The sequence below is a fragment of the Pungitius pungitius genome, chromosome 3 (assembly GCF_949316345.1).
Source record: "Pungitius pungitius chromosome 3, fPunPun2.1, whole genome shotgun sequence".
NCBI lineage: Eukaryota > Metazoa > Chordata > Actinopteri > Perciformes > Gasterosteidae > Pungitius > Pungitius pungitius.
The window spans coordinates 4,571,451-4,588,818 of record NC_084902.1 but is presented as its reverse complement, the minus strand read 5'-3'; the positions used below and the strand labels follow the sequence as shown (position 1 = coordinate 4,588,818).

The 17,368-nt window shown below is 47.0% G+C and overlaps 2 protein-coding genes across 2 annotated transcripts; one reads left to right on the top strand and one right to left on the bottom strand.

Annotated features, from left to right (window-relative positions):
• Positions 1 to 63: 63 nt before the first annotated feature.
• LOC119194453 (transmembrane protease serine 2-like) lies at positions 64 to 5,213 on the top strand. Its single transcript, XM_037448597.2, has 13 exons — positions 64 to 78; positions 323 to 461; positions 891 to 983; positions 1,077 to 1,190; positions 1,443 to 1,572; positions 1,678 to 1,788; positions 1,879 to 1,922; positions 2,350 to 2,512; positions 2,610 to 2,782; positions 3,350 to 3,445; positions 3,782 to 3,924; positions 4,591 to 4,743; positions 5,057 to 5,213. The coding sequence occupies exons 1-13, from the start codon at positions 64 to 66 to the stop codon at positions 5,072 to 5,074; spliced, it is 1,392 nt and encodes a 463-aa protein (XP_037304494.2). The 3' UTR covers positions 5,075 to 5,213.
• A 90-nt stretch (positions 5,214 to 5,303) lies between these two features.
• On the bottom strand, positions 5,304 to 15,485 carry bace2 (beta-secretase 2). The gene is made up of 9 exons (XM_037473667.2): positions 14,693 to 15,485; positions 11,424 to 11,512; positions 10,890 to 11,106; positions 9,088 to 9,219; positions 8,424 to 8,558; positions 8,125 to 8,226; positions 7,634 to 7,783; positions 7,381 to 7,549; positions 5,304 to 6,723 (listed from the first exon to the last, which is right to left on the bottom strand). The coding sequence occupies exons 1-9, from the start codon at positions 14,975 to 14,977 to the stop codon at positions 6,485 to 6,487; spliced, it is 1,518 nt and encodes a 505-aa protein (XP_037329564.2). The 5' UTR covers positions 14,978 to 15,485; the 3' UTR covers positions 5,304 to 6,484.
• Between the last annotated feature and the right edge of the window lie 1,883 nt (positions 15,486 to 17,368).

The following is a 17,368-nucleotide window of genomic DNA, read 5'->3' as shown; positions in this document are numbered from 1 at the left end:
ATTGGAATATTGCAGTTGGACATTTTTCACAAATAATTGCAAAACATTTTTTAGTTAAACAGAATGATCCATAATCTGGTAAGTTTTCATTTGATTTGTACCAGTTTGAAGTATATATTTAGTACATTTTATACTAAACGCCTGTAATGAAAATATAGAGTTTAAAATTGTGAATGAATATGATTTTGTACTTAATAAGCTCTAAAAATCACATGCGCACATAATGCATTTTAGACTTTTTTTTGTTCTTGAATTCATAATTCACTATCAGTGCACGCAGCCTTGAGTTTTTCACCTACCCCCTCGTCTGGTCTACTGACAGTTCCCGGACTCGGGTCCTGGTTTCATCCGAGAAGGTCAGAGGATGAAACCTCCTCCGCTCAGCCGCTCCGATGTGAAGCCTCAGTTTGTTCATCGCGTGGCCTTGAAACCTCCACCCGAAATCCGCCCCAAATGCAGAAGTAAGCAGGTCTCTGGTCCAATACTGTGAGCGAGATTATAAAGGTGGCACATTTGTGCCAAGGAATAAGAACGGTGTATTATATGCATTTTTATTTGGATGTTTAATGTTACTACCAAATACAAAAAACTATATCTAAAGAAATCGTATTGGGCGTGTCGAGGTATAGAATAAATGGGGTCATGGCTCATTACCTCTATATTAGGGCCGCCATTGTTCTATTGTGTACTAAATAGATACTTATTGTACTTGTTCAACTGTGACTCTCAGTTTAATAGAATACTTTGTTTACAGATTTCTTTGTACAGCGGAGGAACATTAAGATTAAATCGGGCTAAAAAATTCCTTATTAAACCCATTTAGCGAGTGGGTGAAGCTGTGTGTAAGAGGGCTCACAGTGTGTGTGTGTGTGTGTTTGTCGTCCTGTCAGGTGTGAAACAGAGGTGTGTGAGGACCACCCTGACGGCTGTGATCTACCTGCTGCTCCTCCTGCTGGTGGCCGGGGTCCTGCTCGCTTATTACCGTGAGTAACCGGGGTTCGGTGCCCGCTGACGTTGGTTCTCTCGCGCCGACCGGCAGCCTGACTCTCGTCCGTTTTTTCCGCCCCCCCCCTCAGTGTCCTCGTCCTGCGTGCACGGGATGCGGTGCGCGGACGGGAGCTGTGTGTGGAGGTCCCAGTGGTGTGACGGGGTGACGGACTGTCCCGCAGGCCGGGATGAAGCCCACTGCGGTAAAGAGAGAGAACCTCCAGGGGCCAAGCATCTGTTCAGCGCCTTCATATTCACGAAGCCTCACATTCACCAGGAACACCTTAATGTTGTTTTTACATCTGCAGTTTAAGATTAAGATCTATACATTGGCCATTGTTGGTCTCAATAGTGTTGACGGTAACTTTAGGAGAAAGATGAATAAGTACGTTGACGCTCTGTGGTCTGCTACGTCACCTGAGTGCGCTCACCTGCTTCCCGCTCACTGTGCCCAGTGAGGCTGCACGGCTCCGGCTTCCTGCTCCAGATCTACTCCACCCAGAGCGGAGCCTGGAGGCCGGTTTGTTCACACGGCTGGACCGAGCGGCAGGGGAGGGCGAGCTGCCTGCTCGTGGGCTACAGCCGGTAAAGGTGCTTCCTCTCTGCGCCCCGACGCGTGAAGGGTGTGTGGTTTGCGTGTAACTGATGACGCGTTCTTTCCCCCCCCCCCTTTGCGTGCGTTTTACACAGGGGCACGTATTTTAAATCGGGCCAACAGACGAGCGCTTTGGACGACGGCTACTTGATGGCCAAGTCGGGCTTTGACCCCGAGGCCTCCATCCTGCAGCAGCTGGTGCTCAGGTCGGTGAACTGGTGGAGGTGAATGTGCGTGTAAATGTGCACCTAAACACACCTAAAAAGTTTTTTTTTGTTTTTTTTTGCCTTCTGCAGCAATACGTGTCCCAACAACAGTGCGGTGACATTGCGTTGTACCGGTACGTGGTTAGTATGAGGCGTAAGGAAGGCTGGGGGAGTATTGGTTCTGCCTTTGTGTTAATTATCTGCGGCAGATTTGCTAAGACATGCACGTTTTTGGAGAAATGATTTGCCTGATTAAGTGTTCTCTGCACTTCTATCCTCCATCATGTGTCCATAAATCAAATTAAATGCACTTTTGCAAAGCTTTATGATTTGTTGGGCTCTTCAGCTGTAGCGTTAAAATCATGACTTTCATTCAAGATACTGTTATTTCTTTCAATTACCAATAAAAGTTTGTTGTCCAATGAGTTCAAAGGAGTTCAAATGGAGAGACTATAATGAAGTGATTCATACGCTGTTTGCTCTCCTTCACAGTTTTTCTCTACGCTGCTTTTATCTACAACAATTGAGCCTCCCTCTGTAACACACCTTTGTGGCCTTTAGATTGTGGGCGCAGGGTGAACTCCAGCAGGGCCTCCGGGGGCCAGGCGGCCCCCCCGGGGGCCTGGCCCTGGCAGGTCAGCCTGCAGGTTTCTGGCTCCCACCGCTGCGGAGGAGCCGCCATCGCCCCCTACTGGATAGTCACTGCGGCACACTGTGTGGCCAGGTGAGGCCTTTTCATCGCGCTTCTTGAATGCGCACGTGTGACCCGTTCACCCCCCTCGACCCCCCTCCTGCTGTGTCTCTCCCCCCCCCCCCTGCAGGGACCCGAACCCCGACGACTGGGTGGTGTACGCGGGGGTCGTGGACCCACTGGGCCCGCTGTTCAACCCCGCGTACCGCGTGAGCCGCGTCATAGCCCACGAAGGCTTTGACTGGCTCACTCGCAGGAATGACGTCGCTCTGATGAAGCTCTCGGAACATTTGGACCTCGCAGGTGTATAAACGCGCACAACGATGCAGAGCTGTTACTGTGCTCGGTTTTTAAGTTTGAGCTGTTTTATATGGAAGTAAATCTGTGTCATCGGGTATTGAAAGAAAAAGGTGATTGAATTTCTAGCACTGAATATTTATGCATTGAAATTATGTATCTGAATTATTGTACATTCCGGTCACCATGCTGCCGACAAGCCCAAGTTGTATCGGGGTGCTCGCACCTTTTGCTTGACGCACGCTCCTGATCTAGAATCGATTGCTCTTCCTTAGTGTCCCGGATGTTGGTGTTTTTGCGGCTTAATTTTTTGGGCTGAATATTTTAACCTTGATTTTTTTGCGGTTAATTTTTTTGCAGTATTTTAACGTTGAAAAACATTCAGATACATAATTTCAATGCATAAATATTCAGTGCTAGAAATTCAATCACCTTTTTCTTTCAATACCCGATGACACAGATTTCCTTCCATAGTTTTAGAACCGCGTTTTATTCGACCGTGCGATCACTTGTGAGGATGCGCTCATACTGTCGCGGGTTTGTTGTGTCATGGGATGTCCTCTCGTTTGGCAGCCTCCAGTAAAATCAGACCCGTGTGCCTCCCAAATGTCGGCGTCAGTGCTCCTCAGAGAGGCTGGGTCACGCTATTCGACCCCACGCCGGATGGAGGTGAGACACGTCGCGACTTGGTCTGTTACGTTGTCGGCCACCGGGTGGCAGCAGAGTCCGGAGCGCTGTCACACCGACTCATTATAGACGTGATGGAAGAACTACTCTGGTGTAAAAAGTCACTGTAATGTGTAGAGATAGAAGTACCGCGTTCGTATTTATGGACCAAAAGTTAACAAGCTCATTGTGCCCAATGGAACATATTGTTACATTTAGTCTTTAATGTCACAGCTTGTTGCGATCAGCATCATTTTAGTGCAAATTAAATCAAGTGCGGCACTTCAGTAAAACTATACACGAACTGCATTCTTTTAGCTGTCCTGTTATTTGGCTCAGACTCTGGCTCCCTCCACCTGACGGAGGCCCGGGTCTATCTCATCAGCTCGGCGGACTGCAACGACTCCCTGGCTCACGAGGGCCGGATATCGCGGGACATGCTGTGTGCCGCAGAGACGCAGGCGGGAGCCAGCACGTTCCACGTAAGACAAGCCGCTGCTTGAAACCGACATTAATGTTTACGTTTTTTTTTTTTTTTAACAAACAAAGACACAATGATACACGTATTAAAACATGTCAAGATTAGTTTTGTTTTGTAGGGAGTATCAGACGGCTGCAGTGTGACTGCATGTCTAGATACTATCTGCAAAACCGATGTTTGAATACAGAAGTGATGCTATTGAACAATGCGCTCAAAGCCATGAGTTCACACAGGCAGCAACAAACGACACCCTTTATGAGATATTTTCTGGTGCAAATTGAGCAGTTCCTGCACTTTAAAAAGCCCTTTCATGCCCTTATGCAACTTGCTCCGAGGCCTCGTCCAACAAGGCCCGCATTATGTGCTGTATACGATGAAAGCTTTAGATAAACAGTTCCACTTTGGGACTCACAACAAAACACTCATACAGTCCAGTCAACAATGAATTTAAAGTTAGATCCTTGAGGTGGCAGCTGACCATGACACCATGTTTTATGTGTGGCCCTCACACGTCCTTGAAAGACCTTAAATTTGTCTCATATTGCAAGAAAAGTGGTTTGAATTTCGTGGAGGCCGTTGTAACGCTTTTAAAAATCTTCAATCAGGGAGTCTTGATAAGTGTTACGTGTGTGTGAATTCATCCAAATTGTGCCGAGCTCGTCCTCAGACTGACAGCGGCGGCCCCCTGGTGTCCCTGAAGGACGGAGTATGGTGGCTCGTAGGGGACAGTATCTGGGGGGGACGCTGCACCGAGCAGAACAAACCCGAAGTCTACGGCAACGTCACCTATTTTCTGGACTGGATCTACCATCAGATGAGGGTAAGAACCAAAGACCGGGCTCGTAGAGGCAGTTAAGACGGAATCAGATTGTAATCAATGCAGAGTGGATTTCCATGTGCCGTGTGGATCATTTCGGAGCATTCGGTGTAATCTGCTTGGAAGACCAGATGCAGTAAGACGGTTTATCTGTCTGGTGCTGCAAGTAATACCAGCTGACTCCTGCTGGGAGTGAAGTGATAAAACTTACACAGCGGAGCTTTAACATAAGCTGAGATTTTTGTAGCGGACCGAGCAATTAATCTCAATTAAGGCCCACGGTCATGAAACAACAAAACCTGTTTTGTCTTTACAGAAGCATCAAGATGACTGAGGACCGAAGACCAACAGCCCGAGATGCTGTTTACAATCTTTTAAATGGACTGTTGATGCTCAGGTTCACATAAGAAGCTCAAATCAATAATCTGTTCTAATTATCACGATTTGTGTTATTTCATGCATTAAAGTCTTATATTAAATATGGCGGAAGAGTTTAATTTAGTTAGTGACATTTAAGCTATGTCAACTATAAACCAGTCAGTGCCATGCAGCTTGTTTGAGACCTTTCACCAAAACACCTTTATTCATTTCAAATGATTAACATCTTTGATTTGGTACCAAGTTATTTTATTTACAACATCAGTACGGTTTTGGCACAAAAGGAAATGCACTTTTAAATAAGCGACAAAGTTTCAAGTGTATCTTTAATTTTTTTTAACTTTTGGCAAAGTGACACATTTGTGCGGCTTGAAACAGCGATGCTCTGTACGATGAGACTGTAACACAATGCTTGACAACTTTAAGTGGCCCACAAGAAAACCAACAGTAGTGCACAGAATGAGCTTCCAACGGGTCACGTGTGAAGTATAAATTGGTACCCCTTGAAAATCTAGTGTCTAAAAAGCAAACATTTGGAATAACACAATCCCATCAAAGATAATTAAATTCAAACTTAGACATATACAATTAGTAAGATTAGATTAATACGACAGATTGCATAAAAGATTGAGAAATATTGATCTTGAGATTTATGATACACTTTTGATTGACTTAAGAAACAAAGTGCAATTCAGCAGTGAGCCTCAAAGTGCTGATACTGTGGATTATTTAGTGTTAGCAGTGAGCTGGCACTGCAGGCTCCGTAAACGCGTTGAACCTCCAGTGATTGTTAAAGCAGCTTCTCCCATTGACTTCGACATTACGCAGGCATCAGTTTCCCTCCATCGAGATCTGGTGATGAAAATATAAAGAAGGCAGAAACATTCACTTGCTGATTAGTTTGTAAAATATAAAACCAGACGGTGAAGACGTATCTTAAGAGGTCGTATTTCTTCAGAAATGAAATTCTGTAACTTTTAAATTGTTCAAGAAAGCACCACCGGTCCTTGAGCACGTTTGTCCTGATGTTGTTGAGGTTCATGTCCTCCCCACCTGCTGCCGTGTGAGGGTGTGGAAGGAAGTCCAGCCTCAGCTCTTGTGATACATCAGCACACAGCATACAGAGCGCAAAGAGCCGCCGGCTGTGTTCCTGTCACGAGGTGTTGGATCGGTCTGTGTCGATGTCCGTGGACCAAGCCTTCGAGTTCCCACTGGAGTCCGTCAGACACCCGGAGGCGCGCGCCGCCGCCGCCGCCGCCGCCGCCGTCGTTTGGTGCAGGCCGAGCCCCACCCCTTTCTGCGCCGCCGCGGATGGGCTCCGCCCGCCGCGCGCCGCAGCCGCCGCCGCCCCTCCTCTTCCCCTCAGTCACTTGATGCGGTGGCGGACCAGGGAGGACTCGTCGGTGATCTCCCCGGAGCGGTTTCTGCGGCAGGGCAGGACCAGCAGGAGCAGCAGCATGATGAGGACCATGGCGCAGACCGCCATCAGGGCGTAGGAGACCATCCACATGAAGGGCTCCTTCGGCGGGCCCCAAGAGCAGTTGGCCGCCACGTCTGCTGCCGAGAAGGGCCCCGCGATCTCTGAAAGGGCCTCCCCACCGCTCACTGCACAGATACAGCACACGCCTCAGACACAAAACCTATTAATAACTATTAACCAGCCCAAAGAATGACATCTTGAGCCTTTTACCAAGAGCGTAGAGACCAGTCTCTTAAAACAGCACCATTGAAGCATTTTGAGGTTAATTCTTTTATACTTTTGTACATGGCCAAGTCATTAATGGACGACGATAAGAAAAGTTCTGTTTAGGTTCTTGGAGATTAGAGTTGGCAACCCTGCTGAACAAAAGGTGACCTTTGTACTAGAAAAATCACCTACGTTCCGTTTTAAGATGCAAGTTGGAGGCCCTGCCCAATATTTGTGGTACGACAGGAAAGTACTACTATTAAGGGATCAGCTTCTGACGACCACAAAGTCCTCTGGGTTTTGGTCAGTGAACCCTACAAATGATGTTTAATATTATATCTTATAATATTTGCTAATATTATTTTGTACTTTATTGTCTGCCCTTCCGTCAGTTCTCAAGTCAATAGAGGCACATTACAGACTTCTGGACTATGATTCTTTGTCTTTGGTAAAAGTAAATAGCACGTAGATATGTACTTTGTACCACGTCACGTAATGACATGAATTATTGGAACCTTGAATGTTCTGATAATGGGATACGTTTCACACCCTTTTTGCCCCCTTGGGTGACTCACCTGCACAGCTGCTGAGGGCGAAGCCGAGTCTCCGCTGGGCGCGGTCGAACACCACGTAGAAGCCTTCCATAACAGTGGCGCCGATGACCAGGCCGTTCGCTGACGAAGACAGCCCAAAGCGGAAGCAGTCCAGCGTGCCGTCCACGTCCGTGATTGGCTGAATGTACAGCTGTGACACGGCAGACAGATTAAGAGGCCGAAGAGGACCGGTGATCAGTGTCGATGCAGCAGAGGCGTTATGTTTATCGGGTACCTTCGGCAGGATGGTGATGCGGAAGGACTGGCTGGTGTTGGTGGCCCTGAGGTAGATGGACAGCTTGGGGAAAAACCTCCAGGGGGTTTCTCCCTTCATCCAACACGCGAGCTTGCTGCCATCCCAGAACCCCGAAGAGAAGTCTTGGATCTGAGTAGAACAAAGAGAAATAGACAAAGGCCGGCGGAAAGGGAAAAAACACACGGAATCACAAGTGCAGCATCAAAAGAGGTTTTCTTTTTCCCCACTTGGGCTTAATCTGCCATGATGTGGCTACATGCATTTAAACAGAGTACTGTATACAGTTTAGAATTTGTAAAGAAAAACCAAAAATTCATGCATATATATACATAAATATATATAGATCCATCTCACAGCCACCCCACTCTCTAGCAGCAAGTGTGCGCTATCCTCCCCTGCATCACTTTGCTCTGACAACTTGTTTCATCACCGTCTGGAAGGGGGAGGGGGGAGGGGGGGGGGGAGCTTACCAGAGAGCTGCGTGTGATGGCTTCCACCACCGCGTTGAAGACGTTGACGGGAAGACGCAGCAGCGTCGTCCCGCTGTCAACGATCGCTTTGTCCATGTTGTACTGAAGGACAATGAGAAAGAGTGAAGTGCAGTGGGGTCATTCTAAATTCAACAGGCAAACTAAAGAATGGAAAACACTTCACTTCCTTGTTGTAACCGTGATACAATCAACTCAGAATAGTTCATTTCAAAAAGCGAGCGTGTCATCAAATTGCCTTTCTGCTTCAGACGTGTGATGTAGCTTAGCATGACGCCTACCTCTCTGCAGTCCAGGTTCAAATTCTGCTCCCCAACCTCCAGCTTCAAAACCTCCACCTGGAAGTACCACTCCTCTACTATGGGGGTGTACCACACGGATCCCCGATACAGAGTTGGTTCGGCCCCCCCCATGATCTAAGGAAGAAAAAAAGTTTGTATGAACCCTCCAAATGGCGAGAATACATAAAGAAACACACACACAACCATCTCATCTCCCTGTATGTGTCGGGGGGTCACGTGATGCAGCGAGAGAGGCCCGAGGGCGTTTGTATACCAGTGACAGACCAGCTCTCAGCAGGATGCTATTTTAGCTTAATTGGCTCCACTCTAACCAGCCCGGGCCTCCAGTGGAGAACCCACATTGACGAGGAGGATACCAGCTATTAGGTTTCCAGACTGCACTTGGCTGCCATGTCTGATCCAGTAGTGAAAGATGTGTGTGTGTGTGTGTGTGCCTGAGTGCCCATATGCTACATCCTGGTCCTCTGTGAGTGAAGCACATAATGGACACAGACACCAACTGCATTGAAAATACGCACATTTAGAGGCGTGTTGCCAAGTCAAAAAACGGGTCAGAAGACCGCTTTAGGTCAAAGGTCTCTTCCAAGCAAAACCTTTTTGAGTAAGTGCTTTGGATCACACTGGGCCCCTCCTGACTACTCACGAGGCTGCCTCCAGGGGGGTCCGCCGCGCTGCTGGCGGAAATTCCAGCACCGCACATCTGGAGGGAGAAGATGTCGGGAATTCCCAGCTGTTGCACTAAAGAGTTGAAGAAGGGCACCACGGACGAGTCGGGCTGATGGAGAGACAGGAGATGAGTAATCGTTAGAGTACGATCCTCCAGGCTGACTGAGAATATGTTGAACACAGACACCCCGTCTAATTTAGTGTGTGTTTAATGTGTGTGAATTAAAGAGATATGCAGCTGAGCTTAAAACAATTATCTAGAAATCCAGACATGATTAAGTGGGGAAACGAAGTATTTAGGAAACAATAACACTGAGGCAGTTTAAGACTAATTTACAGGAATCAAAAAGTTGCCATCATAAAAAGACAGGAACACAACCCGGTGAGATCGGAGACGACTTTCTCGCCCTCATTAGGTAGCTTTACAGAACTTTAGTCGAGGAGTTGTGCCCCCTGACTAAAGGGTGTTTCTCTCCTGTCAGAAAGGTTTTCATCGCGGTGCTGCGCTTCCATGTCACGCATGACCAAACCGCCTTCCGGCAAGTCGACTCAGCCGCACAAAGTGGTCAGTGTTCGCGTATCGGTCCCTCAATCACTTTCATCCCAAAAGTTGCTGCAGTCGGCACGGAATGAACGAGCGTCATTGGTGTCCTCTTTGTCGCATCAACGCATCAAAGAAACGGTTTCAGAGGATGAAAGTAAAAAAATATATTATGCTAGTTATGAAACAAGGATTACACACATCCTAGATCCGGGTACTTACTGTTTTACCACTTTGTTTGAGGGGAGACCGAGTCTCTAAACCTCAGGTATATACAGTGAAAAAAAGCCAAGCAATCTGAGGATGTGATTATCACATGTAGTTTTTATCCAAAGAAATGAATGTTGCAAGTCCGTTAATGACAGTTAAATCACTGATCTGCTACCACAGGGTAATGCTTGAGTTTTTTTTTGTTGTTTTAATCAAGCAAAAGCCCCCCCCCCCCCCCCCCCTCCGGCTGCGGAAAAAAATCACAAGCAGGAAATGTTTCTGCTGTCACGTGAAATGTCCATGACTACACCCAGATGAGATCTCAAAGTAATTCAATGCTGTGAAAGACACGCACAACAGCAGGAAGTCACCTAGTACGGCTTGATTAACTTAACAAAAACAGATTTATTTTTTGCCATCATTCTATGAAGTTTATATAAAAGCAATACCATATATTTTCTGTTATAACAGAAAACACATAACATAAAAGAAATACTACCCCACAGTTGTCTGCCTCCACCAACCGGTCAGGCTGCAGTCATATGGATGCAAGTCCATGCCAATAAACTAATGCAAGGGTATTTTGGGGCAAAATGGAGGTATTCACAATACTGTGAGAAGCGTGCCATCTTCACTTAGAGAGTATTGTTATGGAGGAGTACAGAGGACCAATAGAGAGCATCATCACATGGTGCAACGGCAACCACCCAAAGCTCAACACCAGCAAAACCAAGGAGCTTGTGATGGAAGAGGAACAGGAAAGCCCCTGTCCTGGGAGGAAGTCTAGAGGGTGGACCCATACAAGCACCGTTTCTCTTCTGCACTCAATGCAGTTTGGACTCAAACATCATTCCACAGAGAGAGCAAACGCCTATTTTAGCCGTTTTATGTTAACTGTATTCTTTTGGGACTGCAGATATTATTAAGAATTATGGCCCCTGTCAACAACATTTTTTAAACATGGCCGACTTAAACTATCATCCCAACAAGTATAACGTTTAAAACTTAAGAGTTTCTCTCTCCCTCACCCTTGCCAGCATGGGATAGGCCAGTCCCAGGATGCCTTGCCAGTTGACCCCTGGAAGGAAGAAGCCCTCAGAGGACAAGATGGCAGCGATGTTGATGGTGAAGGTCCCATTTGGGCCATTGGGAATGGAGACCCGGTCAGTGCCCAGTTCCCCTTCCCAGTTGCCCTGAGTGTACCTGACAGCCACAGTCCGGCCAGAAGGCTGGTATGTACCGGAGCTAAACACAGGGGGAGAAGGAGAGGAAGTGTGAACAGTTAGAAAGGCCTGCGGCAGGTAGCTCAAAAGCTAATTTACATCTACGGCAGTAATAAAAAGATGCCAGTCAGAGAGAGGTTACAGAGATCATGTCGTTGATTAATTTTATTTTCAGCACACTCTTCCATTGCATGTACAAATAATTGACCAACATCTCATAAATAAACGTTTGGACCAAATTGTTGGCTCAAATTTGAATACAGCCGAGCAAATAATCCCTATTTTTTCTGCTTCTATTATTTCCACCATGAATATTGACAACATTTTGCAGGCACTCACAGCGCAGCGTCGAAGTAGTGAGTAATAAACGGGTGTGGAGCTGCAGCCACGGCGAAGTTACTACTTCCTGTATCCACCAGGATGTTCACCTGAAATACACAAGGGACAGTTTCTTTAAACATTGTTTCAGGCCAACCCCACCCACAGAGTAAGCTCTAAGGACACACCGATGAGAAGACTTTTACAATGCCGCTAAGGCATTAAAGAGTTGGTAATAGGCGTAATTAGAGGAGGAAAAAGCAGACAATGAACAGAGGACATGGAGGGAGAACAGCAAGAAAAGCTAAATATAGTAAATAAAAACCAAACATTATAAGAAAATGTATTTGGAAATAGTGAGGAGAGAATAAAAGGAAGAAAGGAAGAAATGACACAAATGGCCCCAAAAAATTAAAATAATTCTGTTAGGTAGGATGAGTTCAAAAAGGAGGTACTTCAGTGCTCGTTGTCATTTATGAGTCTGAATGGATCATGGAAAATGAAAGCAACCCAAATGTGTTTTTTCCCCAATGCTGTTGAGCAGTGAACGTTTCAGTCAGTGTTTTGTGGCGGCTGATTAGTTTTGACTGTCACAAAGAGTGCCGTTCACAGCTGTATTTGATTGTATGTATAGTAAATACACATCACTATGGTACTGGGCATTAGGGCTGCACAGTATGGCGCTCAACGATGACGTGTGAAAGTACAATCTGCCGCCTGCATAAGAGCAACGTCACTCGTTATGGCGTAACAGCGGCATGAATGTGAGAAATCCATACCGTAAGGAGATGTTGTACCGGTACACCGTGCAGCCCTACTGATACCTACTACCTATCCGGGGGGGGGGGGGGGGGGTGTTTTAGTGGCCCACAGCGGAGTCCAGCTAGCAGCGGCTGACATAATCTCGTCTTCCAGGCATCAAGTCAACGAGCAGGAGCTAATTAGCTTGCAGACTTCTGTCACCTCCAGTACGGCGTGGTGGCCACGGCAACACTCACCAGCGAGCACTCACCATGACGGGGTCATGAGGCCGATGCCCAACAACAGACAGGTCTATACAGTAGCTTCTCAGTGATGTCACAAGACACAGTCAATGAAAAATATGGATTACACAAGAATTCAGCCCGCTGGGAAAGAGTTAGCAGGCGGATGAGTTGGCACAGGGCCTCAGTTTGCCTGCCTTTGTTCTAGAAAGACCAGAAGAAAAGGTTTGTTGTTTTATATGTAAATGATTGACAGGCAAGGAACAAGGATTTCAAAACAATTGCGTGAAGAAATCCACTTCCTCAAGCTTAGTTCCTCAAGCCTAATCGCACCTAAACCATGTCTAACTGGAGCATGTTCATCATTATCACGCATCATGTTTCCTCGGACGCTAAAAGTATTAAAGTTCACATATTTTAACATCCCACAATCCTCCTCAGTTGTGCATGAAGTCATTATCAAACAATGCGCTACGGGCCGGTTCAGTCGGGCCACAGGAAGCCCTGGCTGGCCCGTCTGGTGGGAGTCAGGCTTATCAGTTCCCCCTCGTTGGAGAAGGCCCCCATCAGTGTGGCTGTGCCATCCAAAACACCCACTGCCCGCGTGCAGACGGCATCAGCCCGGGGGCACAAGGCCGCAACCTGCCAAACGGGCCAGATTGGAGAATACGGAAACCTTTGTGGGGTGAGGGAGGGTATTTCCTTGTTCCCACGGCGAGTATCCTTCCTGCTCACACTGTCCTCCCCCAGCTCAGCTGCTCAGCCCCGGGGAAGAAAAAAAAAAAAAAACTCCACCCCTGCCGCGGCGGCGGGGCTGCAGTTGAGCGCTCGCTGTCTAATTGGCAGTGACTCGGCGGCGGTGATGTGCATCTGCTACCTGTTTGTACCAATTAGCAGATGTGAGGCTCAGCATCAGACACCGCCGCCTGGCTGTGCCGCACGCTGACAGATGTGCCACGCCACTGGCTCATTTGAATACAGCCCCGTTAACCGCCGCGGCCCCGTAATCACATCGTTATTGAGTCGGACTCCTGTCGGTGCTCTGACTCGGTAGTGTTGGGCTACAGGACGTTTCGCCGCACCGCGTCACCAACCTCGACCAACGGGGATTGAGCTCCCCGGGCTCGACAAATTGATATGATGGGTTTTACATGAATAAAACACCAAGCGTGAACGCGTAGCTTACCAGTTGCTCTCTGTGCAGGTCGAGGATGTTGCACAGGAATAACAGCGTTGCTTTAAACAAAAGTGACCGTACTGTCCTCAGAGGTGGACACGGGGCAGCGACATGGCAGGTAGCCGCGATAAGCCTCTGTGAGCCGGAGGGATCTGAGCCGTGCACACCCACGAGTGTCAAGATCTCTGATCTGTTTAACTTGATATGCCCGGGAACAACAGGTCAAGTCCCTTAATGAGATAACTCACCTTTGGATTAAGCTCCATTTCAAACCCATCGTCTTACAACGCAATGGCAGAGCCCGGCCTTAAACCTACAACACCCTGATAGCTCATGTATTTTTAATAGTGACTGGAGAATTCCCCGCCCGCCGACTCTTTCGGGGGCAATTTAGTTCCACTTAATCATTAAGATGATCTCGTTAGGCACTTTGCATAACAAGCAGTATGAAAACGACACATTACACAGGCCTACTTCATTGCAACCAAAAGACACTAAGCAGCAAATGCACCTGGGGGGCTCTTGCTGTTGTGTACAACTGTGGAGCTGCTCCCTGCTCCTGGGGAGCCTCATAATCCCCATCAGCTGCTCGGTGAGGGAGAGAGTGGTCCTCACAGGCAGCATCATGTGAGTGCATGTGAGAGGGGATTTAGTTCACCTTCAGACCCAAAAGGAAGCTTAAGCCCCCCACAGCCCGACCAGCATGTTCCCAGGCCCGGGCTCACGTGATAGCACAAATATGCCCTCATCTACGAAGAAGTCATTTGTTAAATAAAATTTAAAAAAGAAATTCTATAAAACTGTCATTGTGGCTATGGAAATATCAAATATCGCATCAGTAGTTAGCCTTAGCCCGCTTGGATGGATCACATTGTGCAAACACAAGCGCACACACACACACACACACACACGTACGTGTCTTAGTAGAACACATGACCATGAGTAATCAGAATGAAAGTTAATAAAAGAAGGAAGGTGTATCAAACAAAAAGCGGTGAATTCAGTTTTAAAAACGTAAGTCGTAGTCTGATAAAATCTGAAACCGCCTGGCAAAAAAAAGGAAAAGCAGGTGTCAATCAAAAAAAAAGGAAAAAACATCAAACCAATAAGGGTGTTCGTGAGAACGTTACCTTCTGACCAGGTGTACCGATGGACATTTCTATGTAGTAGCCTCTTCCATGGTCCCCTTGCAAGTTATTCACCATGTCCAGAAAGTTGACGGCGCCGCTGGGATCCGAGGCCAAGGAGAGGCCGTCTCCATCAGCCGTTAGCACCACCCGCCGGGTCACAGCGGCGTCCGAGGAGACGTTGTAGCTCCCGGTGGAGATCTTCAGCGGCACGGCGAAGTAACACCGTGACACGCCGAGGCACACGCTGAAAACCAGAGCACACACGGAAGCGGCGGCGCGGGCCATGGCGGTGGCACTTTTGTCTCTAACCGCCTCTAACCCCTCGGTCAACTCAAGCGGCGCTGTGGCGGAAAGACGCGAGGCGTCACTGGCTCAAAAGTTCCGCTCCGTGAGTTTTCAGTTCGGCCACCATGGAAACGCCTCCGCGGCGGCAACGGGCGTCCCGGACACGCTCCTCGCCGCCTGTCAGGAAGGAGTCAGACGCGCGCACATGCTCGCGCGGCACGACGGGCGATATAATCAACTTTTACGCTGCGGTCGAGCCCCGACTTTGAGACGTTTCGCTACCATATCGGCGAAAGTTTGAGAACTACATCAAGCTAGCAGCAGCAGAACAGGTGGTTTCCGGTTTTGAAAACATTTCAAACTAAAGCACCCCGGTCGGTTTTTACCTGACCGTATCAGGAGAGATGATGAGCCAATAAATGCGCCCCTTGTATGTTACGTCAACATTTTGCATTTAATCTAAGATGCTTCATGTTTGTATTGTGTCATTGCTCCAGCTATCTGTTTTGTGCTCTTATTTTGAATTCAAACTAATTTAAACTTTCCTTCTTCATTCCACCGTCTTGATGCTGCTGTTTTCAACACTTCCTGGGTGCGAGGTGAGAGATTTTATCCCCCCCAGCGGGTCGGAACTACCTCCCTCTACACCTTGAATTGACGTGAAGTCACCGAGCCGATTGTTTTTAACACTTGAGCAGCGTGTCTCCGCTTATAACAGTGTCACCAGAATTAGACCTATTGTTTCCACAGTTTTTGCTTCGCTTAATGTGTCTTCATTTACAGCGCTAATCTGATTGTCCATCCTTCGCACACAGCCCTTGATTGTCTTGTTATGGTAAGGCTATTTTAAATGTGTTCAGTCACAGGAAAGGAAACTCCTTCATGCTTATTTTACGCCACAGGATTTATGTAACAGTGAACCTTTAATACATCTTTCAAATTAATTTGAAATGCTGTGACTATTTAAAAACTGCCCAGTATTTCATCTCTAACTGTGTACAATACAGGTGTTAATGCAACAGTTCAATTCATATATCACTTTGTGCATATTGCTATTTTTCTTCCCATTTATATAACTGTTGTGCTTTTTTGAGTTTTGGAACTTTACAGACAATCCCTAGACATGCAAATTAAAGTCAAATAAGATTTCCCAACCCTGATTCACATAAACCCATCATGATGATATTTACAGTTACGGTTTGTTGAAGCCCATTCAGTTATAAAACCCTTGCTGTATACGGTTCCTTTAAAGTCTCAAAATGCTCAGTTAACTTCACACACTCACACGAGAGCTAATTGAGATGACATGCACACTTATATTATTAACAAAAAAAACGATGCAGCAGGGTTTAAAAGCCCACAATTTACTCCAATATAGTGACCTGACCAATAAAATTGTTACATCACTTAGTTCACATACGATTAAGTAGCCACAAATAATGCCAACGGAAGTCACATGACTTTTCCCCAGTGCTTCTAGTTCACTCCGTACCCAAACCGCTGCTCCGTGTTCCACTACACTAAGAGGAATAATACTGGCTATTCTTCTTCATTTTGTGGTATTTCCTGCATTTGATTTTCTAAATGAATAACTCATTTTTCTGTTATCTTTTTTTAATCTCATTTGCTGCATCAACAATGCAGAGAAAGGGGAAACGATCCCAGTGGGAAGGCAAGATCAATGTCACGGGCCTTCTCCACGCTGCCTGTTTCACACACAGACAACCACTGTCTCACTCAGAATTCCTCCTGAGTCCACAGCTACGGTGTCACATGTTCCCCTCATCCCGGAGCTCTGTTTCACTCCTTCATGGAAGTTAATCGCCGTAGTTACAATAACCTCAATAATATGGGGAAAGAATGTGACAAAATACCCTCAACCCATTTAAGGATCGTTTCTTCCTCCCTGTGATATTTCCTAAGCCTGAGAGCATAGAAACAGTGAGAAGCAGGAATGCGTTGCTTACTTGTCGTTACTATACATGAAACACAGTGAATCCGGTGGCAGATCATGTGCGTTATACGTCCTTGGGCTAGCATGTTTTTATTATTATTATGAGTAGTCTTTGTCACGTGTCCATGCAGGTCCTGCAGTTCCTCTGCTGGCCACAACAAGGCACCCCACACCATCCCTGGGCTTTTAATCCAATCTGAGGGTGTTGTAGCATCTTCTGCTTGTGAGCAAATTAGGCAGCTTAGGAGAGCCAGTGTTCCTTCATTTGGAAGTGCAAAGCGCCTTTACTGGGACATCGGTACTTAATCCTCACAGCTCAGATCATTACAGCTGATGAGGGAGAGAACGAGAGCACTCGGGAAGGATCTCGTGTGCACCGGCAGCTCCACCTGTAATCACAGATGCAACGCCAGATGGATCCGACTGTTGTTTTTGTC

What these genes read in the sequence shown, in the direction of transcription:
- LOC119194453 (XM_037448597.2), top strand. An exon ending in AATCCGCCCCAAATGCAGAA is followed by an intron (nt 462 to 890) that starts GTAAGCAGGTCT and finishes TCGTCCTGTCAG; the next exon opens with GTGTGAAACAGAGGTGTGTG. An exon ending in GGTGACATTGCGTTGTACCG is followed by an intron (nt 1,923 to 2,349) that starts GTACGTGGTTAG and finishes TGTGGCCTTTAG; the next exon opens with ATTGTGGGCGCAGGGTGAAC.
- bace2 (XM_037473667.2), bottom strand. Translation starts at nt 14,977, where the DNA reads ATGGCCCGCGCCGCCGCTTCCGTGTGTGCTCTGGTTTTCAGCGTGTGC. An exon ending in CACTACTTCGACGCTGCGCT is followed by an intron (nt 11,107 to 11,423) that starts GTGAGTGCCTGC and finishes CCCTGTGTTTAG; the next exon opens with CTCCGGTACATACCAGCCTT. An exon ending in ACCCCCCTGGAGGCAGCCTC is followed by an intron (nt 8,559 to 9,087) that starts GTGAGTAGTCAG and finishes TTTCTTCCTTAG; the next exon opens with ATCATGGGGGGGGCCGAACC.